The 24,004-nt window shown below is 55.1% G+C and overlaps 2 protein-coding genes across 3 annotated transcripts in view; one reads left to right on the forward strand and one right to left on the reverse strand.

Moving 5' to 3' along the window:
• Positions 1-24,004, reverse strand: part of LOC308594245 (programmed cell death protein 4-like) — a 157,321-nt gene that overhangs the window by 24,672 nt on the left and 108,645 nt on the right. The window lies entirely within an intron of this gene.
• On the forward strand, positions 1,974-23,690 carry LOC308594211 (drebrin-like protein). Of its 2 annotated transcripts, XM_081207090.1 has the most exons (14): positions 1,974-2,135; positions 9,643-9,695; positions 10,308-10,420; positions 11,795-11,869; positions 14,402-14,542; positions 15,047-15,124; positions 15,232-15,383; positions 18,566-18,620; positions 18,903-18,977; positions 19,836-19,956; positions 21,521-22,261; positions 23,121-23,206; positions 23,292-23,349; positions 23,445-23,690. In XM_081207090.1, the coding sequence occupies exons 1-14, from the start codon at positions 2,044-2,046 to the stop codon at positions 23,525-23,527; spliced, it is 1,923 nt and encodes a 640-aa protein (XP_081063216.1). In that variant the 5' UTR covers positions 1,974-2,043; the 3' UTR covers positions 23,528-23,690. The 2 variants fall into 2 exon arrangements, with proteins under 2 accessions (XP_081063216.1, XP_081063217.1); XM_081207091.1 differs by lacking the exon at positions 18,903-18,977.

The following is a 24,004-nucleotide window of genomic DNA, read 5'->3' on the forward strand; positions in this document are numbered from 1 at the left end:
CAGAAGCATCGCTGGCCCCCCCTGCACCCCACCATTCATGAGGGCAGAGCAGAGCCCTCCTGGCTAGCAGCCTTCAATAGCTCTCTCCTCCTCCAGGGATTGGTCTAATATTCTTTACAGCCATCTAGGTTGGTGGTCATGGCTGGCTCATGTGGGAGGGAGTTCCACAGTCTGCGTCGCGTGAATAAGTACTTCACTTTCTCTGTCCTGAATCTTCCGCCATTCAGCTTCCTGGAATGTCTGCAAGCTCCAGTGTTCTGAGAGAGCGAGAGAAACGTCACTCTTTCCTCTTCTTCTATGCCATGAGTAATTCCATAAATGAGGAGTGTTTCCATAAATCGTGTCATCTGCGCCTCGCCTTTCTTCTAAACTGAAAAGTCCCGAAGACCCACAAGGTGCCCCACGGATCCACATTCACCCCCTGGCACCAGATGCTGCTCTGGCCCAAGTGGTTCATTGAAGGATTAGATTGGCACCTGTCCCTCAGTTGCCCCAAGCTGTGACGGCCAGGAACAGGGCTTCCTGCGTAAGGGCATGAATTCGGGAGCTGCCCCTTGCTTGCTTGTAGGGGGCACATCCATCGGGCCAGCAGGTGACCCCAAAAGCAGTAGGAAGACCCCCTCCAGGAATGGAGCTCAGATATGCTTCCAAACCAGCGCCGAGGTGGGGCTAGCCCTAGAGGGTGGGGTCCGCCTCTGCTCTGTGTGTAGGGGCACCTGAGCCCTTTAAGGTTTGGCATGGGGGTCCGGGACTCATAGATGCCCCCAGGGTCTTCACTGCCCCTCTCTCCCCCCTCCAGGGCTGGACTGAGTTTTGATGCGGCCCTCAGCTCCCGAAGGTAACGGGGCTCTTTCTGTGTCCAGCTGTCCTTTGTCCACAACAAATTGTGGCTGTTTTTTGTGTTGAATAGATGCTCTATGGTCATTGATGGACCTAAGAGGTATCTCAAGCCATTTGCACATAACAAAATATGTATTTTATCAAAGTCATTGTTGAACTGAAATATAATTAAGAAGAAGTATCTCAAGCCATTTGCCCATGTTGCCCTGCGACCAGTCCATGCAGAATGTCGGCACCCTAAATATAGAAAGGAGCAAAGCAGGGATATTTGAGGGAGCAGGCGGGGCCCATGACTTACATCACAGGAGCCTACACAACACAAAACACTGTCGCTGTGTGTAGGTTTTATTTTATTTGTTTTTTATCTTATGTTTTGGAAATGTACGTCCAGGTTTTTTCCTTTTAATTTTTTTTGGGCCCCCCCCCCAAGAGAGTGGGGCCTTAAGCTAGAGCTTGTTTAGCTTATACTTAAATTCGGCACTGGTGGGGGGTGGGCTTTGCAAGCTCACCTATCACACCAGAGTCTTCTTCCTTCCACAAATCATAGAATCGTAGAGCTGGAAGGTACCCAGCGGTCATCTAGTCCAACCCCCTGCGGAGTGCAGGAATAGCAGATCAAAGGACCCCCGTATGTCGGACTTCACGTGTGCCCTGCCCTCTATGCCCAAACTTCACGCGGACGGCAAGCGGCTGAATCGCGACGGATGTGTATCAGGAGCACAATACCCTTTGTGCTGTTTGTGCGTCATCTTGTCTCCTGCTTGCAGGGGGTCAGACTAGATGACCCCTGGGGTCCCTTCCAGCTCGGCCATTATTGAGACTTTATGAACGTGCGGACGCAGGGCCAAAATACTGGAACCCAGAGCCGAGGCGCGGGCAAAATCCACGCACCTCCCGTGGGCGCCACGTCCAGGGGGCTGAGGCTCAGCTGGAAAGCAAGGCTGGGGCAGCTATTCCACTGCCCCACCCTCGAGGGGGCAGGCGGCAAAGGCGGCGGTGGCGACGGGACCCGCCTGGCAGAGGTTCCCGCCTGCTTCTCCTTCTGCGCCCCGACGGGGCGGGCCAAAGGGAAGCTCCGAGCCGGTCCCTCCCCCGGTGGGCTGGGGCTGGGGCGGGGCTGGGGGGGAGGGAGGTCCTTCCCTGGCTGCCGCCGCGCGGGGAGTCCGGCCGGCCGTCTGTGGGGCGCCGTCGGGGATCGTCGAGATGGGCAGCGGCGGCGTCAACCTGGAGAAGCACAGCCTGGCGCTGCTGGCTGCCAAGGGCGACGTGGCGAGCGGGAGAGCGGCCGCCAGCTGGTGAGTGAGGGGGGGGCGCAGGGGGGCGTCGGGAGAAGCCCCGCGGGACCCACGTCGGGGGGGCGGCTGGGGAGGAGGAGGGGGCCTTCCCGGGGCGCCCCTCTGGGTGCCAGCCCGCCCTGAGAAAGAAGGACGCCGCCAGGCGCAGGCCCGTTGGGTGCCCAGCCGCTGCCAGGCAGCCATGGGGAGCCTTTCGGGACGGGAGGGAGCCGGGAGCCCCGACGGGAGACCTGCACGCCCCCCAGCAGCTCCAGAAAGGCAGGGCTGCTGAGGTTGCCCCCCTGGGATCGGGGCCCTACACTCCCGCTCCAAGAACGAGGAGGAGGCAAGGCCGCCCCCTCCATGAAAGGCAGCTGGGGGTCGCCCCAAAGACCCGTCCCACGGGGGCTCAGCAAAGGCAGCCTGTGCCCAAGCCTCGCCTTAGGCCGAGATTCCTTCGCCATCCCAGAATCGTAGCATGGCAGGGCTGGAAGGGATCCCCAAGGGTCATCTAGCCCAACCCCAACCAGTGAGGGCCAGGGATGATGGGAGTTGTAGTCCAAAGTGTCTGGGGAGGCTCCCATAGGTTGGCAAAAGGCTGCAGTGGCATCTTGGCTAAATGACCTGAAATCACAAACAAACCCCAAACAGAGGAAGGTCAGAGTGTCATGGCTGCTCCTTGCCCACCCCCCGAATGGGAAGGGGGAAATCGAGGCTGCTGGGCGAGGAAGAGGGAGCCCCACGCCAGGCTGGAAGGGATGGGTCAGGATTCAGTCCTTGGGGAAGGTGCCACCTTGCCTGGGGATGGCATTGCCAATGCAGGCTTGCCGAAGGGCCCGTCTGTGCCAGGATTCTGTCCTTCTCAGGGTGGCCTCTGGGAAACCAGAAAGCAGGATCCGGCCCAACAGAGCCCTGGTGGCTAGTAGGCATGGGTAGCCTTATCTGGGTCGTCTGGGACCCCCCACCTGCCCTGACTGCCAAGATATCCTGCCCACAGCTAGTTCAACCAGTTCAGTTTTACTCACCTGAATTAGGGGGTGCATTTTGCCTCAAATGTTGGTGGGCGCCTTATAGCTCCCTGGCCCCTTTTGCACCCGGGGCCAGGAGCACACCCCCCCCCCACTGGGCCTTCCCCACCCCCCTCTCAGGATCAGGCCCCTCAAGGACTCCTGGCACCTCTTGTTTTGGGTAAATGTCAGGTGCTCTTTGTCACCAGGTGATTAATCCTGACTGGCCACCTGCCCTCACCTGGCGGCTGCTTAACTCTTCCCTTCCCTGCCGGCTCTGGCTTAATCCTGCCTCAAGGACGTCCCTGGAGGAGATGGGGCTGAGGCACCAGCAGCCTCCGCTGTGGGGCTGGCTGTGGGGAGGGCGAGAAGGACACGGGTTATGAAACGGCTGTGGATTTTGGACTTATTTTCCAACCTGCAGGAACCAAGGGGAGAGGCAGCTGGATCCGGCCAGATCAGTCTCATGTCCTCCAGGCAGCACAGTTATATAATCCTGGGGAGTGATGGGAATTGGGGGGGGGGAGGCTGGCAGGAGAAGTGGAGGATGTGGTTTCTGCAGCTGGAGCAAAGATGGTCCCTTCTGCCATCTCATTTTTGGGGGTCGCAGTGCGAGGTCTTGCATTTATATGTGTCTTGCATTTGTGGCCCACCTTTTACTCCAAGGAGCTCCCAAGTATTTTTTGCTCTATAAGACTCACTTTTTCCCTCCTAAAAATTAAGGGGAAATGTGTGCGCATCTTATGGAGCGAATGCAGGTTGCGCAGCTATCCCAGAAGCCAGAACAGCAAGAGGGATTGCTGCTTTCACTGCACAGCGATCCCTCTTGCTGTTCTGGCTTCTGGGATTCAGAATATTTTTTTTCTTGTTTTCCTCCTCCAAAAACTAGGTGCGTCTTGTGGTCTGGTGTGTCTTATAGAGCGAAAAATACGGTACATGGTTCTCTCCCCCCCCCCCCAACAACCCTAGATGGCTCAACTGACTAGTAAACTCAGAGGAAACTCAAAGCAAAAATTTGCGGGGAAATGGGATGGTTATAGAAGCTATGTTCAAAAATACAAGAATAGTTTAGCATTTGAGTGAGAAAGGAACTAAAAGGAGGTGGACAAGAATTAAGGATTTATTATGTTTTCAGAATGTATTGGAAAATTTATATAGAAAAGTTTATTGTTTTGCGTACATTCAATTGTAAGAGAAAATATATGCAAAGGGACTTGACAGGAAGTCAAAGTTGAAGAAAAGATTTTGGAAGATGAAAGGGGGGAAAATATTTACTTTCATTATTATCATTTTGTGTGTGGGTGTGTGGGTGTCTGCACATATGTGTGTTTTTGTATGAAATGTTTGGGAGGAAATAAGACGGTAAATAACAAACGAAATATTGATGTATGTAATTTTTATTTCTTCATTATATTTAGTGGTAGTATGGCTGTATTGTTTTTTGAAACATAAAATCACTCAATAAAAATTATTTTAAAAAATAATAAAATCCTAACAACAACCCTGAAAGGTAGGCTAGGCTGAGAGGCAGGGACAGCTCCCAAGGTCACCCAGTGAGTTTCCTGGCTGAGTGGGAGGATTTGAACCCTGGTCCCACACTCTAACCATGGCAGCATCGCGCCAGCTTCGCCCTCCCTCCGCTTTGCTTTCCTGAGGCCTCCAGGCAGAGGCGCTGCGTTTGCCTGCGCATGTAAGCGCATGTTGCGCATGAAGTCCTCTCCTTTCTGCCCTGGGGGAGGCGGCGCTGCCATGTCTGCAGATACTCACCCCCCCCACCATGCCAGCGAAAGGGGGTGGGAATCTTTGGGGAGGGAAAGGGCAGCCCTAGACCAAGGCTGGGCTGGACTTGGGGGGAGAGGGAGAGACCCAGTCCGATGGGCCGGGTACAAATAATAAATTACTATTATTCTTATTTGCTATGGGCTGCCCAGGTGGAGGCAACTGGAACCCCCACCAGGAAGTTCTTAGAGGTGGAATCCAGCCAGGCTGGCTCTGGTTCTCGGCAACAAAAGAAGGCTTGCCTTACCTGCCCGGACAGGTGTTCCTCAGGTGTGTGGCTGTGCCTCTCCTGAGAAGGGCAGGGGCTTCTCTGGGACTCCGTGAGGGCAAACTGCCCACTTTCTGGCAAGGACCAGCCGACCTGCCTTGCCTCCTTCCCCCTACCTGAGAGATCTGGATGTGCCCTTCAGAGCTCAGGCGGCCAGCCCTGTTTGTAGCACCAGGACTCAGAAAAGAGTGCCCCTGAGCTTGTGCAGAATGCCTTTCCCTTCTGAGCGTGCTGAGGGAACCCCTGGGCCTGCTGCCTCTGGCTTTGTGTCCCAGGTGGCGGCAGGCAGGCGGTCTGGCCTTGTGGGGTGCCTGGGGTGCCAACATAGGGGGCATTCAGGACCCTTCGAGGCATTTGGTACCCAGTCTCCTCTCACCACCTGTGTTCGAATCCTGCTTGGGGTTTTCCAATGGGGACATCTAGTTGCCCTCCTGTGAGAACAGGATCCTGGGCTAGTTGGACCACTGGCGTTTCAGGTGGCGGACAAATCGCTCTTCGGCTCCGCTGGGAACCTGTCCTCAGGATCTTCCTCCTGAGGTTTTGGGGGGCTTGCGGTGCCCTTGCAATGCCCCCCAAGAAGCTGGATTCTCCCCTAAGGGCTGAATCCCGCTTGCTCTCGGAAGAACGATTCTCCTTCTGTTCTTACGCTGCTCCGCCATCTTCCCAGGCAGACCAGAGGGCAGTGGTGTCTTTGCCCCCAATTCTGGCTGGCTAGGGGGGCTCCAAGCCCCTTTTAGCCTTTCCCGTGGGGCTTCATCCTGCCTCGGCCAGAAGAGGGGCATCAGCCGAGCCCCCCTCCCATTGCAGCATCCGTGACACACGTCTCATTTATTTATTGCAAAGAGCTGAAGGTGGCATGTGCTGTTCTCCGTCCCAGGGAGGTAGGTTAGGCTGGGAGGTGATGGCTGGCCCCAGATCACTCAGTGAGCAGATTTGAACCCAGGTCCCGGCGCGACACAATCACGCCGGATCTCTGAAGTGGCAGAGCTCAGCCTCTGGCTCCCATGCCCTCCCCTTCTTCCCCGAATGTTTCCTCGCCTGAGCGCTGAGTGCCTGGGCTGGGTGTGCAGGCTGTAACAGGATCCGGTGCAGACGGGGAAGGAGGGCCGCAGGGGGGCTGGCAGAAGGCGCCGGAAAGCCTTTCATCCGCTGCCAGCCCCATCACCTCACCCTGATGCCCTGAAGGGGAGGCTGCACCCACTTGCAGAATTATTGCTAGCAGAAGGAACTGTGGCGGGGAGGTGTGTGGGGTGTGTGTGGCCAGCAGTGGGGCCCAGCCCCACAGTAGGGGGTGAAGGATCTGGGGCGGGGGGTGTCTCAGTTAGTGGGGAGCATAAGATTAGCCAGCTGGAACAGGCCAGGGGGCCACCTAGTGCAGCACCCTCTTCTCACAGGGGCCAACCAGATGGGGAACTCGCAAGCAGGATTCGGACACAAGAGCCCACTCCCCTCCTGGGGTTTCCAGCAACTTGGCATTCAGAAGAATCACAGTAGAGGCAGACAGCCTGGCTAGGAGCCATCCATAGCACTCTCCTCCTCCATGAATTGGTCTAATTCTCTTTTATGCCTCTTGTGGCAGGGAGTTCCACAGGTTAACACTGGAAGCCCTTTCTTCCACCTTCCAACCTTCAGCTTTGTTGGCCGTCCACCCATTCTGGAGGGAGGAAAACTTCCTCCATGCCCGGCAAAGGGATATCAACTGCCTTGCAGCAGGTTGGACTAGATGACCCTTGGTGTCCCTTCCGACTCTGCAATGCTTTGCCTGAGAGGCTGACACAAGGGAGGCCTCTGGATGCCAACGGGCCACAACTCCTCTCCTGCCTCTTCCTCCTGGCCTTTTCCCTAAGCTTCCCTCCTGGGGCTTCTGCCCCACCGTTTTCTCCTTGGAGGGGGCTGGGAGGCAACTGGGCCCAGGGAGAGGGGCTTCGGGGGGGGGGGGCTGCGTCCCAAGTGGCTCCTTCCAGAGACCAGGCAGGCCTGCTGGGCTTCCCCTGCCCCCCTGCCTGCCCCATTGTGCTCCTGGGGGGGGGGGGGGAATTGTTCTGGAGAGGATGCATTTCCCGTCATTCAGGTCCAGATGCTGGGAGGGGGAGGGGCTGCTCCCTCGGCCGAGACCTATAGGAAGCCAGGATGGGGGGGCAGTTAATTGGTTGGCTTAATTAATTAAATTGATTTATTTAATTAATGAAGGGGGCGTGTATGGTTCTCCCCCTTCTCACTTAACCCCCACAACGACCCTGCAAGGTGGGTTAGGCTGAGAGAGGCAGGGACTGCCCCCCCAGGTCACACCCAGGGAGCTGTGTCAGGATTTGAACCCTGCTCTCTCCCAGGTCCTGGTCTGACACTCTGCCCACCGTGCCACACTGGCACAGACTTTTGCGGGTGCCAGCCACCCCATGTGGTCTGAGCAGAGAGCAAAGGCCAGGAAGCTCAGCGGAGACCAAAGATCATTGCAGCTGCTTCTGGGAGAGACCATTTCGTGTGGTGTTGTTTTTTTTAAAAAAATAATAATTAGGAATTTCAACATGACAAAATTTATCAAAAATACATGATCCTAATTCCCCCCCCCCATTTTCCCCTCCCCAAAAAGGAAAACAGTTCACAGTTGTCCTTGTCACGTGGTTTATGAGTCAATTTCGCCAATTCCGCGTAATCCATCCGTTTCTCTTGCCACAGTTCTTTGGTCGGGATTTCCTCGTTCTTCCATCCTTGTGCTCTTAAGACTCTTGCTGCCGTTGTCACACACATGAAGATATTTCTCAGTTTCCTTGGCAGGTCTTTTTCTGCAATCCCTGGGGGAGACCATTTCGGAGCATGGAGGGCCCCCAAGCTATCCTGGCTCAGGCTGCGGCCTCTCCTCTCCGCAGTGGGCGCATCCTTTTGCGAAACTGCCGGCCAGCAAGCGTTGCAACATCCTCCTGCGATGCATTCCGTACATTAACGATGTGCTGGTTGAAAAAGGATTTCCGCTGCCAGATTCTTTGGATACCCCAAAGCTCCTTGAGACTTCACTCTCTGCCTCCTCCCCCCCTTCCTGGCTCCATCTGCAGCTGCCTTAGGAGGCACATAGGCGCATGGATCCAGCCCCCTCTTCTCACTGTGGCCAAGCAGAGGCCCGATGGGAAGCCCACAAGCAGGATTCGCACACAAGACCCCTCTCCCCTCCTGTGGTTCTAGCAGCTGGCTTTAGAGCCCAGCCATCTTGGCTAGGAACTGTTAGTAGCCGGCTCCCCTCCACGAATTTGTCTGTCTTTTGTCATTCATTTCTTCTTCTCCTTCTCCTCCTCCTTGAAATTAATTCCCCCCCAAAAAATATAAACATGCAACAAAAACAATTCTCAATCTTAATTATTGAGATTACTCTGACTCACCTGCCCCCCTCCGTCCCTTCCATGCGTCCTGCTGAATTTATTTTCAACTGCATATCAATACTTTGGCAATTTTTCATCTTCCTAAATTATCTACAGTCATACCTCATGTTACGTCTGCTTCATTTTACGTTCTTTCAGGTTACGTCCCACGGTGACCTGGAAGTACCGGAAAGGGTTACTTCCGGGTTTTGGCGCTCGCGCATGTGCAGAAGCACAAAATGACATCACGCACATGCGCAGAAGCGCAAAATGACATCACGCGCATGTGCAGAAGAGGCAAGTCACAACCCATGCATGCGCAAATGTGCCGCTGCGGGTTGCGCTCTTTTCATGTTGCGAACAGGCCTATGGAAGGGATCCCATTCGCAACCAGAGGCACCACTGTATGTAAAGGGAAAGGGACCCCTGACCATTAGGTCCAGTCGTGGCCGACTCTGGGGTTGTGGCGCTCATCTCTCTTTACTGGCTGAGGGAGCTGGCGTACAGCTTCTGGGTCATGTGGCCAGCAGGACTAAGCCGCTTCTGGCGAACCAGAGCAGCGCACGGAAACACCGTTTACCTTCCCGCAGGAGTGGTACCTATTTATCTACTTGCACTTTGATGTGCTTTTGAACTGCTAGGTTGGCAGGAGCAGGGACCGAGTAACAGGAGCTCACCCCGTCGCGGGGATTCGAACCGCCGACCTTCTGATCGGCAAGCCCTAGGCTCTGGGGTTTAACCCACAGCGCCACCTGCGTCCCTTACACTGCGTTTAAAACCAAAATTGCATTTTGATAGAAACTGTTTCTCAGGCAGCTAGTCCTAGTCTTTATAACCCTGGACCTTCTTCTAGAAGGCAGAAGCTGAAAGATCATTTCCGGGGTGCGCACTATCCTGCGCTATCTCTGCAGCTTTCTTATGGCACCTGGAAGCGTAGATTTGATCCAAGGTGGGAAGAGGGCACCCAATTCTTCTCTCCGCAGTCTTTACCACCCTGGACAGCATTGTTTTTTCCCCTGGTTGTGCAGCTCCCAAACCACACGCACAGACCCTCGGGGCTCCCTTCCAATTCTGCCATTCTGTGCTTCTCTAATGGGACATCCTTCTTTCTGTCTCCTGCCCAGGGCCCTCTTTTCCTACGAAAAAGCCAATGAGCTGAAGCTCCTGGACTCTGGAGGTAAGACTTCGAAGCCCCTGGATAATTCTGCAACCCGTGGCTATTCTCCCTTGTCGGGGGTGGGCTGAGAGGGACCAGGGACACTGTCTCTCAAGGACTTGCCAGGCCAGGGGGTACAAACCATTGCAAAGCTCCCGGGGCCACCTTGGAGCCAGCCCCTCTGGCCCTCCATTGTGGCAGGGAGGCCCTACGGCCTGCTCAGCAGTCCTGCCCTTTCTTCTCCTTCTAGAGGCAGTGAGTTCCGCAGGACCTGTTGCTTAGGATGCCTGTATCTCTTTGGGTGGGGCATTGCTGAGGGTTTGTTTTTTTGTGGGGATCAAGATTTAATCTCGCAGGTGCTAAATTTTTGCCATTACCGGTATTGACTTTTCTGTATTTTTAACATTATTTTGATTGTTTAATTTATATTGTATAATTATTTGTTACATGTATCTCAAACGAGACACACAAATGATGCATACTTCTAGGGATGTTTTCATTTGCTTCTGGCTACTTTTGTTACATTTCTGAAATTCCGTAATTGAGCGTGGTTTAACTATGGAAAGGCGACTTGCAGAGAAATGAAGGTGATTTTGATGTTTGTGCTTCCCTCTTCCCCACCTCCCTCTCCAGCCGGGGGTCCCGATGAGCTGGCCAGGCGCTTCCAGAGCGGCAGCGTCATGTACGGCCTGTGCCGCCTCCCAGATGCCGCCACGGGGCAGCAGCACGTGGTCCTCATCAGCTGGGTGAGCCGGGGATCTGCCTGGGCAGTTCCAGGGGGTCTTCTGCAAGAGGGCAAGTGGGTCCCCGTTGCAAAGAGGGGCTGCACAGAAAAGGGCTTCTAAGCTTGTGAATAAATGACTTGAGTGTTCAGCGTGAGCCAGGGGTGCCAACGTGCCCCCCACATTGAGGGGGGCCGGCATCACGTGACCCATCCCGCCCCTGCCTGGCATGCCAGCAATCACCCAGGGACGGCGTAGGATGATGCCCCCCTCAATATTGGGAGGGCTCGAGAAATATTGAGAGGCCTGAAGCCCCTTCCGCCCCCTATAGTTGGCTTCCTTGGGGTGAGCAGTATGCTGATGACACAAGACTTCTTCACACAGTTAAGACTATGGAACTCTTTGCCACAGGAAACCGAGGAGGGGAGAGGGTTGCTCTTGGGTCTGGATCCTGTTTGCTTGCAAGTTTCCCACCGGGGTATCTGGTGGGACACTGTGAGGACAGGATCCTGGACTGGCTGGTCCCCCATGGGCCTGATCCGGCAGGCTCACCCTGCGTTCCCCGTTCCCCTGCACAGCCTCTGCCTGCATTGTGGGCAAAGCCGCTCTCCTCCCCAGTGGGCTCAGAGACTGGGGGGGGGGTTGGGGGGGTTGGTTGCTGGGATCTGGCTGGTCTCCCAGGGGTGGCAACCCCCCCACCCTACTTGCTACTTCCTGCCAGGCTCCTGGGAGGGGGGCGTCTCCTGGAAGGGAGCCACGCAAGAGCCAGGAACCTCCTTATCTGGCTCCTCCTCTTGCTGCCCGCGCTTCTGCCAAGCGCCAGGGTCTTCAGAATTTTGCAAAGGGGTCAACCTCCCAATAAGCTCCTCTGCGGAGGAACAGGGCTAACGGGCATGTGCAGAGTGCACGCCCCCCTTTGCGGTTGCCGTCAGATTCCGCACATCGGATTCCAGGTGCCCCCCAGGGAAACCCTTGCGCAGGATCCCAGCACTGGAGCAACTTTCCCCTCTCGCAGTTTCCCGCAACTGGCATTCAGAAGCATTTCAGAGCCATTAGTGGCCCAAACTGCTTAACCCTTTCCTGACCCAAAATGTCCTGGATTTTATGAAGGGGACCTCAAAGGCCATCCAGCCCAACCCGCTGTGGATGCAGGAACCCCTCTTCCTACGCCCGCCTACCTGAGAGGCCGGCTCCCTTCCTCCGGGCGAAGCAGAGCCCCCTTCTTTCCCTTCCCAGCCCCCAGCCTTGCCAGGAATTTCTCGGTCTGGGCAGCTGCACTGCGGGCAACAGGCCAGCTCCCTCGATTTGGGGGCCCCTCTCTTTAAATCCCCTGCTGCTTTGCCCTGGGGGCCTTCGGGAAAAGGCGTCTGAACTTCTGCCCCTTCTCTTTGGCACCAGGTTGGCGAGAAGGTCTCAGAGCAGCAGAAGCAGGCCTGTGCTGGGCACCTGCCGGCCATCCGAGCCTTTTTCAAGGTGAGCTGCCAGCATCCATCGGAAATGGCCGTTTCCCCTGGGTGGGGAGCGAGGAAGGGGCTGCCCCAGACCTCCCTGCCTGCCCCCCTCGCTGCCTGCCAGTCAGTTTTGGACAAGTCCCTCGCTTTATGCGCCCCCTCGCCCAGCTTGTCCAGAGTTTTGGGCTGGGCTGCTATCAGTATACCGATGACACCCAACTCTGTCTGTTGATGGATGGCCATCCTGACTCGACCCCAGACACACTGACCAGATGTCTGGAAGCTGTGGCTGGATGGTTACGTGGGAGCCGGTTGAAGTTAAATCCTTCGAAGACAGAGGTCCTCTGGCTGGGACGGGGCGATATGGGATTGGGGGGGGCAACTCCCATCTCTTGCGGGGGTGCAATTAGTGCCAGCACCATCCTTAAGAGTTTGGGTGTAATCTTCGACACCTCCCTTTCCATGGAGGCGCAGATTGCAGCTATAACAAAGGCGGCATTTTTCCATCTCCGCCAAGCTAAGCAGTTGGCCCCTTATCTCTCTCGCCCTGATCTGGCCACTGTGATCCATGCGACGGTCACCTCCAGACTGGATTATTGTAACTCGCTCTACGTGGGGCTGCCCTTGAGACTGACCCAGAAACTCCAGCGGGTGCAGAATGCCGCGGCGAGACTCCTTATGGGGTCTTCGCTCCGAGATCACATTCACCCGGTGCTATACCAGCTGCACTGGCTCCCGGTGGAGTACAGGATCAGGTTTAAGGTGCTGGTTTTAACCTTTAAAGCCCTATACGGCCTAGGACCCTCGTACCTATGGGACCGCCTCTCCTGGTATGTCCCACAGAAGAACTTACGGTCTGCAAATAAAAACATCTTGGAGGTCCCGGGCCACAGAGAGGTTAGGCTGGCCTTGACCATAGCCAGGGCCTTTTCAGTCGTGGCCCCGATCTGGTGGAACGCTCTGTCCCAAGAGACCAGGGCCCTGCGGGACTTGACATCTTTCCGCAGGGCCTGCAAGATGTAGCTGTTCCGCCAGTCCTTTGGCCAAGGCACAGTCTGACCCCCTCCTTTTGTGATCCTCACAGAACTCTAGCCCAATGGTTGCCATTAATCTGATTTGAACTGATTTTATAATGAAATGATATTAGAATGTTTTATTATCTTACTGTTGTTAGCCGCTCTGAGCCTGGCTTTGCCTGGGGAGGGCGGGATATAAATAAAATTTTATTATTATTATTATTATTGAGGATCCTGACCCCCACACCCCGGGAGTGTGGGAAGGGGGAAGGCCTTGCCCCCTTTTTGATCCTCAAGAGGAGACAGCTGCTCCTCCAGCTCCTTGCTCTCTCTTCCCTCTCCCTGCCCCCCCCCCAGCTTTGCCTCCCAGGCTTCCTCCTCGCAGCCGGAAGGGACCCAGCTGCAAACATCTGGTTCCCAAGAGGTTCTACATTCCAGGAATCTGAGGCTGGAATGAGTTTTCTCCCAGGCTGCCATCCCAGACTCTCCCTCTATCGCCCTGGCAACTGTCTGGTCAGGAGGGGCCTGGGGGAATTGGCAGGGCTCAGTGGCAAGAGGGAGGTGGGGGGCCCCCCATGGCCCCTCTCACGCCACACCTTCTAGGCCAGGGTAGGCAAACTAAGGCCCGGGGGTCAGATCCGGCCCAGTCGCCTTCTAAATCTGGGAATCTTAGTCCAGGAATCAGCATGTTTTTACATGAGTAGAATGTGCCCTTTTATTTAAAATTCATCTCTGGGTTATTTGTGGGGCATGGGAATTAATTCATTTTTTCCCCCAAAATACAGTCCGGCCCCCCACAAGCTCTGAGGGATAGTGGACCGGCCCCCTGCTGAAAAAGTTTGCTGACCCCTGGTCTAGGCACTCCCAAAGTGTTGGGGGGGAGAGAAGGATCCTGAGTTAGAATGCGCTTGCTGGGCAAAGGCTCCCCCTTGCCGCCTCATGCTTCCTAAGAGAATCGTAGAGTTCAGAGGGACCCCCAGGGGGCATCTAGTCCAGCCCCCAGGAATCCCAACTAAGGCACCTCTGACATGGCTCTCCATCCTCTCCAACGAAGGAGAATCCACCACCTTCTGAAGAAAACTGTTCCACCATCTCTTACCATCGGAACGTTTTTAATATTGAGTCGCAATCTCCTTTCTCGCAATCTTTTTACTGCTGTTAGCCGCTCTGAGCCCGGCTTCGGCTGGGGAGGGCGGGATATAAATAAAATTTTATTATTTATTATTATTATTAATTTGAATCTATTATCTCGGTCCTGGCCTGTGGAGCAGCAGGAAACAAGCGTGCTCCACGGTGCAAGGCACACACTCTGCACATGCTCACGGGCACTGCCACCTTCCCTGCCCCTCCTCCCTGCTCTCTTCTCGCTGGGCTGCCTCCTTCTCTGGCAGTTTCCCCTGGCCCCAATCCCTGGCAATGGAGGCCTGGATGTGTTGACGGGGATTGTGGCCCCCCGCTTGGGGGAGGCTGATGCTGTGTGCCCCCCCCCCAGCCCCGGCAGAGAGTGCCCAGTGCTTCCCCTCTGCTCCCCCCTGCAGGAAGCCCGCCTGGTGGTGAAGGCGTCCCGAGCGGAGGAGGTGACCCAGGAGGGGCTGAGGCACTCGCTGGCCCTGGCTGCCCCGCCAGGAGGTCCTGAGGCCGCGAAGAAGGTGCCGCTGGGCGACCCTCAGGAGCTGGTGGTAAGGAGGAGCCGGGGGGGGGTCCCTCAGATGGGGAGGGGCAGCCAGCGCCCCAGGGGATCGGGCCCGGCAGCTGGGGGAGCCTGGAATGCCCAGGAGAGGGGGACGGTTCCAAATGGCCTGTGTATATTTGTCGGGGAGTGCCAACGGTCGGGGGGCAGACAGGTCTCCTGCCCCTGGAGCACGTTGTGGCCCGTTGGCATCCAGACGCCTCCCTTGTATCAAAGAATTGCAGAGTTAAAAGGGAGACCAAGGGTCATCTAGTCCAACCCGCGATTGCAGGGGGTGGGACTAGATGACCCTTGGGGTCCCTTCTAATCCTTCGATTCTATTTAATCCGCACGACAACCCTGCGAGGTGGGTTAGGCTGAGGGGCAATGACTGGCCACCAAGCAGGATTCAAATCCCCTCCGAGTGGAGATTTGAACCCTGGTTTCTCTCGGGTCCTAGCCTGGTGCTCTAACCACTGTGCCGCACTGCCTCTCCGCCGGTTCTTTCCCCCAGGGCACCAACTACAAGAAGACCAACCCAGCGCTGGAGATCCTCCGTACCAAGAGGGACTCGTTCTGGGCGCAGGCGGAGGTGAGGAGGGTGCCAGGGGGAGGCTCAGGGGCAGGGCCCCCCCAGCTGCAAGGGGGGCTGCGGTGGCCCCTGGCCTGCCTGACCACACAGCTGCTTGCGCCCCCCAGAGGGAAGAGGAGCAGAGGCGGGAAGAGGAGCGCCGCCGGGCGCAGGAGGAGCGGCGGCGCTGGGAACGGCAGCGCATGGAGGAGGAGCGTCGGGAGGCGGCCGAGAGGGAGCGCCGGGTGCAGGAGAAGGAGCAGCTCGTCCAGGAGCAGAGGTGGGTGCTCGGCTTGGGGGGGCTGCAGGGAAACGGGGGCCGTAAGACGCAGCTAGTTTTTAGGGGAGGAAAACAAGAAACAAGAAAGCAACGCAGCCTCCTGAGCGAAGAGGGAGCGCTCCTCCCTCTACGCTCAGGAGGCTTTGCGGGGCTATCCCTGAAGCCAGGAGAGCAAGCGGAATCGGTGCACACCATTCCCTCTTGCCCTCCTGGCTTCAGCGAAAGCAAGCCTACTGGCTTTGCCCCCACTTCCCGCAAGAGCTGCGCGCTCTTTAAAGGGAGCACGGCTCTTGGGGGCTTTTCTGGGGTTTTCTTGAGGGCTTTTTCTGGGCAGCGATCCCGCTGGCTGTCCTGGCTTCTTGCTGGGCAAGGGGAGCCTTCAAGAGCCGCGCCCTTCTCCCTCCTTGGGGAAAATCCTCCAAGAGCCGCACAGACGCTCCACGCGGCTCTTTAAAGGGAGCGCTGAGCAGAGTCTCCCGCCTGCATTTGCTCCATAAGACGCACACACACACACTTTTTAGGAGGGGAAAAGTGTGTCTTATAGAGCGACAAATACGGTGTCTCCTTGCCATCCTTCCTCTCCTGTTTACTCTCGTTTATGACCACTGGAGTTTCCTAAACGCATTCCTCTAGGCCTCTTTTATTTACAGTGGTACCTCGGGTTAAGAACTTAATTCGTTCCGGAGGTCCCTTCTTAACCTGAAACTGTTCTTAACCTGAAGCACCACTTTAGCTAATGGGGCCTCCCGCTGCCGCTGCGCAGCCGGAGCACAATTTCTGTTCTCATTCTGAAGCAAAGTTCTTTTTTTTTTTTAATCATATTTATTATAGTTTCCAAAACAAAAACAAAAAATAGAAATACAAAGAAAAAAGAAAGATAAAATACACTTAACCTTACTTTCATTGTCTACTTTCTGGGACTCCCCCATCCCCCTCCCAACTGTATTCCCCTTTCATTAATTGGTTCTACAAGCTCTTACTCCCAAATTAAAACTTAATTTGTTTAACCCACTATTCAATTTAAATTATACAGTCATTCCACCATCCCTCATCATTAACAGAAAGAAAGTTTTTTCCCCAAGGTCCACCCCAGTTTCCTTCCACGAATTCCCTTTTTTAATAAACACGTCCAATCAAAATAAAGTAATATACAAGAAGATATAAAAAGATATAGAAAATAAAAAATATAAAAAGTTAAAAATAGTTGCACAGCCTTTGGATTCCAAATCTCCCCCCCCCCCCCGTTCCCCGGTTTGAATTCCCCATATCCATCAGTCTATCTATTGTCAGCCTGGAGATCTCAAGTCCATGGCCAGTTTTTTTCCCCCAGTTCCACCTTGCCGGTTTTTCTCTTTTTTAATATATATATTTTTTATTTTTTTTAATGATGTTTAACTTCAAACGTCCAATCTAAAAGAGGCCCCCAAAGGGCCTTTAGTTTCCTTGGTCTTTATAACTCCCCCCTTGTTCTTTCCAAGTCGTAATCAGTCCTTTGTTCCTTTTTCTCACTTTTCTCAGGTTTCTTGTCCTGTTCCGCTGCTAAAACGTTCTAATTCAGAAATTTAGTGCCTCTACAGAGGTTGTTGTTGTTCAGGAACAAAAACTTACGTCCAGTCCCTTCCTTTCTTCAATAGATAATTCTATTGTCTCCTTTAATATAAACACCTCTGTAGACGAAATACAGTTTCGGTTTTGCAGCTTTCCCAGAAGATAACAAGTCCTGTACGATTCCAAGAGTATTTTTCCACTTACGACCGTTCTTGTAATGTCCCGAAACTCCTCTAGGGGGATTGTAGTAACTTTGTTTCCTCTGATCCAAAAGTCAAATTGTTGTTCCTTATTTTCAACAGTTTATATCCAAATTGTAGCAAATTGTAGCAAAACTAACCAGCAAAGTCCTCATGGCAAAGTCCTCTTTGTATTCTCCAACTTTGACAGCTACTTTGACAGCTGTCAAAGTCTCCGTCTCTCTCCACCAGGCTCTCTCACGAATCGCCCCGGTTCCCTGGGGGGGTTACATTTTCATTCTCACCCTCCACTCTTCTCCTCCAGCACAGTTCTTGTAATTTTCCATCGTGGAATTAATAATTTTTATCAAAAATACGCTTCTCTCTCGACCTTGGTTGCCCAGTCCTTGTTTTAGAATGCTTACAATAGGGGGGGACTGACTTCCTTTTTGGATCTCCCCCGCTCGTGCCGAATCCGGGAAAAAAAATTCTTTTTTTTCTCCTTTTAAACCCGGTTTCCAAATTACTCACGGGTTGTTGTTCAAGTCCGAATTTTCAATAGAAGAAGTCAGCGCTCTCCGTCGAATGGCCTGCGGCTTCGCTTGGCAGGGAAAGCAGAGGACTCATAGCACCACGCCACTCCCCGGCACCCGTTCCGTAGCCTTTAAAAAGGCTCCTTCACGAGTCGGGAGGGCGCTAACGGTGCCCACCGAGTCACCCATGTCCACGGGCTCCGTGCCCGTGGTTTTTAAGGGTCCCCGCGTCGCCGGCGCGGTAGGACCCAACCCCTGCCGAGCAGGCTCCCTCCGGAGCTCGGAGGGAGTCCGCCATTCGGCGATGGCGCCAACCCGGAAGTTCATTCTGAAGCAAAGTTCTTAACCTAAAGCACTATTTCTGGGTTAGCGGAGTCTGTAACCTGAAGCCCATGTAACCTGAAGCGTCTGTAACCCGACGTACCACTGTACTCTGAATTACATATGCATGGTCAAGTAGGAAATTAGCTCTTCTTAGTTAAAAGAATTTCTTCTGATCTGACTTTGTCCCACATGGGGTTTTTTGAAATGCTCAGCGGAAATCCGATTGGTTCTTACAAACACTGTGTAAAAAGTTCTTTTGTGAATAAAACGACCTGGGTCGAGGGGTGGACAGGAATTATTATTATACGCACCCCTCCCAGAGTCTTGGTGATCTAGCCTCTGTGTGTATTTTATTATCAGAATCCAATCCTTCTTTTACTTTGGGAAGGCCTCCCTCCCACCCTGGTATTGGCGGGGATGGAGGTGGAACACAGCGCAGCTGAACGGTGGAACTCCCTGCTGCAGGAGGCAGCGATGGCCTGAATTTCCTGAGGAGAGGACTGGGGAAATTCACAGAGAATAAGGATAGCAATGGCGTCAAGCCGCAATGGCGCTGCTGAATTTACACCCCCCCCCAAAACCCCTCATTTTCCTGCAGGAAACAACAGGCCCAGCTGGAGGCAGAGGAGCGCAGGAGGGAGCAAGCCCGATGGGTGAGTCAGACTGCGGCAGAATCCGCACCCGTGTCCACAGCCGATTGCTGCATCAGCTTCCATGGGGAGGGTGGAGGGGGGGGTTAAGCCTGGCCTCTTCCATGGGGCAGGAAGGTGACCCCAGAGGTCCAGGGTGCGGCTGCATGATCAACAGGTGGGGTTTAGCAACTGGCAGGCAGGAATCCCACAGGTGACATCTCCAATCAATGGGGGGAGAGAGGGTTTTCCTGTTGGGCAGGAGACCCTTGGTGCCCCCCCTGACCCCCTGTCTCCCCCAAACAGGAGCAGCAGCAGCAGGAGCGAGAGAAGGCGCTGGCAGAACGGGGTCCCCTGAGCGGCTCCGCTGAGAAGGCCACTGTGAGTGGACGGGGCTGGCCGGGATTTTGTCTCCCTTTTGCTGAAGATTCAGGGTGGATAAAAGCACATAGTTTACCTGTGGAACTCCCTCCCACAGGAGGGCGCGTTGAATTTTTCCACTCTCCCAAAATGAGGGTGCTCAAAAATTGTAACGTGACTTGGGAATTCAAAAGATATTTTGCTTCAATTAATGTATTTTAGTTTTGCTGAGCAAGTAAAATGTGAATACAATTGCATAGGATTCATTAAAAACGATCACCAAGTACTTGTAATTAAATTATAAATTAATATTTATTATTATTATTAAGCATTCCTTGGCATTTTCAGGAGGTAAGATTAAAACTCTTTGGTTTTCCAAAAGCAGTTTACGTGCCTCTTCATCAGGCGTCGACATACCAAGCTAAATATTGCCCAGTCGCAAAAGTAATAGCAAATTTGAATTCCTAATTCCTGAAAACATCTATTTTAAGATCCCTCAGTGAAAGAAAAATTGCAAAAAAATAAGTTTCACTCCCTAAAATGACACAGAATGCTTCTGAATTGGAAAGCACAGGAGGAGAGACTTGCTCTGGTGCTGATTCTGTCGGCGGCTTTCGCACTCGGGTCCCCTATTTGGCCCTTCTGAAACCCGGATTCTGGACTGGATGAGTCTCTGGCCTGATCCTGCAGGCTCTTTCTGTCCTTCTGCAAGGCGGAAGAGGGGCTTCCAGGGGGGCCTAGCTGGCTTCCGCGGGACACCCAGGCACCCGCCTCTCCTCCTGTGGCCCCCAGGCTCCTCCTCCTCCATGGGCCAGATCCTGCGTTGGCCCCCTTCCTGCAAGGCCCCCCCAGCCAGTCCTCTTCTCCTCCTTCCCACAGGAGGCGGTTGCGCTGGCCTCGCAGCGCCCCCACGACCCCCGAGACTTCTTCCACCAGAGGGAACGCTCCGGCTCGGCGGTGGGCTCCCCCCAGTCGCCTTCTCCCACGGGAGGCCGGCCAGGTGAGTGGGGGACCCCCCAACTTTATTGGGGTGCTTCCTTACAAAGGGGAGGGAGGGAGGTCCTGGCACAGCCTTGAACGGAGGGGGCGGTGGGGGCTGCAGAAATGCGCCAAGAGTTGGGTGCGAAATGCCAAGCTGGCGTCTGTGGCTGGGTGGGAGGCCATCTGTCGGGGATCCTTTGGCTGGGATTCCTGCCAAAGCGGGCTGGACTAGATGGCCTCTGGGGTTCCCTTTCAACCCTGCAATCCTATGGCTCTGGCTTAGGGACCAGGAAAATAGTGGGGTGGGGAAGATCCACAGGGGCTCCTGCCTGTCTCCTTTCTGGCTGCTACTGGTTCTCCTGATCCTCTTGCCCCAATCCAATAATTAAAAAAACAACTTTCCTGCTTTGAACCGAAAGTGGCAGCCCTGGCCGCCTCTACAAGACGCAGCTCTTCCTCATCTGGGAAATCTCCCTCTTGCTTGAATTAAGCCAGAAAACACGGCCACGTTTCGGTTAGGAGGCAGAAAATACCGTATTTTTCGCTCTATAGGGCGCACCCAAGCAAAGGACGCACCTAGTTTTTAGAGGAGGAAAACAAGTAAAAAATATTCTGAATCAAATCAGTGTCGGGGCTGAAGGGGGAAGCCCGGGGTTTCCCCATAAAGCCCCGGCATCCCCAAGCTAGAACAGCGAGATGCTGCGCAGTGCTCCGTCTCGCTGTTCTGGCTTCGGGGACAGCCTTTCAAGCCTCCGTAGGGCAGCGGGGTGCCTTCACCTCACTCCCTGCAGAGGCTTTGCGCAGCTAACCCCGAAGGCTTTGGAGCGCAGCGCGAGGTCCCGCTGAGGTCCAAAGGCTTCAGGCGGCTATCCCTGAAGCCTGGAGAGCCAGAGGGGTCGGTGCGCACTGACCCCTCTCGCTCTCCAGGCTTCAGCGAAAGCAACACGTAGCCTCTGGAGCTTGGAGGGAGCGCTCCCTCTGCACTTCGGAGGCTTCGCGTTGCTCTTGCTGAAGCCAAGGAGCCTGCATTCGCTCCATAGGACGCACACACATTTCCCCTTCATTTTTGAAGGGGAAAAAGTGCGTCCTATAGAGCGAAAAATACGGTACTTTCCCCCACCGCATCTGCCCAGCACCCGGCCGGAAATCTTTTCAGAAAGTTTTGGGTTGCCGTATTTTAAAGAGCGAAAGAGGACGCAGTGAAGACTCTCGTTTTCAATATAGAGCAGGCACCCCCAATCTCGGCCCTCCAGATATTTTGGCACTCCAACTCCCATCATCCCTAGCTAACAGGACCCCAGCGGTCAGGGATGATGGGAATTGTAGTCCCAAAACACCTGGAGGGTCGAGTTTGGGGGTGCCTGCTAGATAGGCTCTTATCTATTGCGGGGGGAGAAGAGAAGAGGAAAGCAAGTCTTCCACCTCCAGTTACGTCTCATCCAAAGAGTCTAGCTGGAGACATTTGGGCAAATTTTAAAAATCCACCCAGACAGATATTTTACCCCGGAAAAAGAGGATGTGTCCCAGAAAACAAGGACACATGGCAAACCTATAATTTTGTGTCTCTTTTCCCCTCGGATCAGGACCGCCGCGACGCCCTTTCCTCCGCCACCAGCGCAGCCTGACGGAATCGGCCTACATCTTCCGGGGGCCGGATGCTGCCCCTGCCAGGCGCCCGTCCGGAGACTTCTCGCCCTCCCCTCGCTCCCCGCAAGCGGCCCCTCTTCCCAGCCCCCGTCTCCCCAAAACCCCACCCGCCAGGAACCAGGACCCTGAGCCCAGAAGCCCCCCACCTCCGGCCCCGGAGAGCAGGACCCCCCTCGACCCCTCCCCGCCTGGGGGGAGTCCCACCCCACTCCTGGCACCTTCCCTGCTGGACTTGGGGGATCCTGCCAGGACCCAGCCGCTTGCTGAGGCCTTGGCCCCCTTGGAGGCGCTCAGGGGGCCCCCACCCCACACTCTGCCAGCGGAGTCTGGCCCCCAGCCCCCTTTCGCCCCGCATGGGGCAGAAGAGACCCCTTGCATCGGCCACAGTGCCGGCATGGAGTCACCCTCCCTGGCCAGCACTCCCCGGGCAAAGTCCCTACCTCCAGCCCACGTGCCCCACAGCCTCCCCACGGAAACGGGCTCAGTGGGGTCCTCTGCCTGGGGGGCAGCTTCTCCGCTCGGCAGCCCCCCTGAGGAAGCCCTGCCCCACACTGAGGCCAGGGACCTCGCCTCCTTCCGGGGCCCAGATCTCGGAGGGACCCCCACGACGGGTGCTCCTGAAGCGGTGGATGGATGCGAGTTTGTGGCTCCCGCACTGGGAAAGGATCCTGCGACAGGTCAGAAACCATTCCCACCCCCCACGTAGGGGGCAGTGCAATGCAAAAAGTCCACATTGCTTGCAGGATGCTGGAGTAGAAAGGGCCGGATCCTGCAAGCTCTTCCGCTGTTTCTTAGGAGAACCTTCGCTGGCCAAAACTGGCTGGAGACCCAGCCAGCCAAATAGACAGAGATTTTTGTTTTCTCAGGGCCAGATTTAGGTCTGATGTGGCCCTCAGCTCCTGAAGGTAACGGGGCCCTTTATATGTCCAGCTGTCCTTTGTCCACAACAAATTGTCACTGTTTTTTGTGTTGGATAGATGCTATCTGGTCATTTATGGACCTCATAGGGATCTCAAGCCACTTCCACATAACAAAATATGTATTTTATCCAAGTAAAAAGCTTTTTATCTTATATTTTGTAAATGTACATCCAGGTGTTTTTTTCCTTTAATTTTTGTGCCCCCCCCCAAAAAAGAGTGGGGCCCTAAGCATAGCTTGTTTAGCTTATACAGTCATACCTCATGTTACGTTTGCTTCAGGTTGTGCGTTTTCAGGTTGCGCCCCGCGGTGACCCAGAAGCACCGGAAAGGGTTATTTCCGGGTTTTGCCGCTCGCGCATGCGCAGACGCGCAAAATGATGCCACGTGCATGCACAGAAACGTCAAATTGTGACCCGTGCGTGCGCAGAAGCGGGTTGCGTTCCTTTCAGGTTGCGAACAGGGCTCCGGAACGGATCCCGTCCGCAAACAGAGGCACCACTGTACATAAATCCAGCACTAGGTGGGTGTGCCAAATTGGCGCATGCCTTTTTGTTGGGGGGCGGGAAGGTTGGACGGCAGCAAGACCAGACTCTTCAGCCCCCTCTCCCCTTCGCAGACCCTCCGCCAGTACCTGACTCAGCCCCATACTCTGGGTTCAATGGGACGTCTGCCTTGGAAGAGGAGAGCTGGCCCGCCGGGCAGGTAACACACCTGTGGGCAGGTGGGGCTTGGGGGTGGACGAGAAGGGGGCTTGGGGGCTTTTTGCTCAGCGAGTCTCTGCTTCCAGGGGACGCCGTCCATCGAGGCCAAACTCCCCGAGGAATCAACCTGGGATTCCAGAGCAGGTGGGTCTCCTCTTTCTTCCCTCCCGCCCCCCAGGTGATCTCAGTCCTATTCCACCCTCCCCCCCAAAATTAAATCACTGCTTGTCTTTCCGCAGGTGGCAGCCAGGCCCCTGGGGCCAATTCCAGAGAGGAGGGCGAGGACCCCTCCCTGCTCACAGGAAGGGCTGATGAAGACTAGCTCACACAATCATGTGCGCCCCCCATGGACTCCACTCGGCCCCCCCTGCTTGCTTTGGCTTGGGTGAGCCCTCACCTGCCCACAGCCATCTGCTGCCACCCCCCTCCCAGAAGCAACTCTGCCCCTGCTTTTGTCTTGCCCAATAAAGGAAAAGTGGCAAGCAGGTCTTTGTGTGTCCTCTGTGGGGCAGGACTGAGGAATGCCCCCCTCCAAGCCCATAGGGAATGAATTGGGAGAGCTGAGGGTGGAGGGAGGTTTTGCAGGGCTCCCCCCACCCTGAAGGGCAGAGCCTTAGGGGAGGCCAAGAGAGAGCAGTGGGTCTTGCCTGTGGACTGGGGGCTGTAACCATCACGCCCCCCCAGGACTGGGGGCTGGGACTGTCTCCCCCTTTCAGCTCGTGATGCAGCAGCAAAAAAGGCGAATGCGATTCCAGGCTGCGTCAACAAAAGAGTCTTGAGATCCAGGGAAGAAATAGCA

The sequence above is a fragment of the Podarcis bocagei genome, assembly GCF_964188305.1.
Source record: "Podarcis bocagei genome assembly, chromosome: 9".
In the NCBI taxonomy this organism is placed as follows: Eukaryota; Metazoa; Chordata; class Lepidosauria; order Squamata; family Lacertidae; genus Podarcis; species Podarcis bocagei.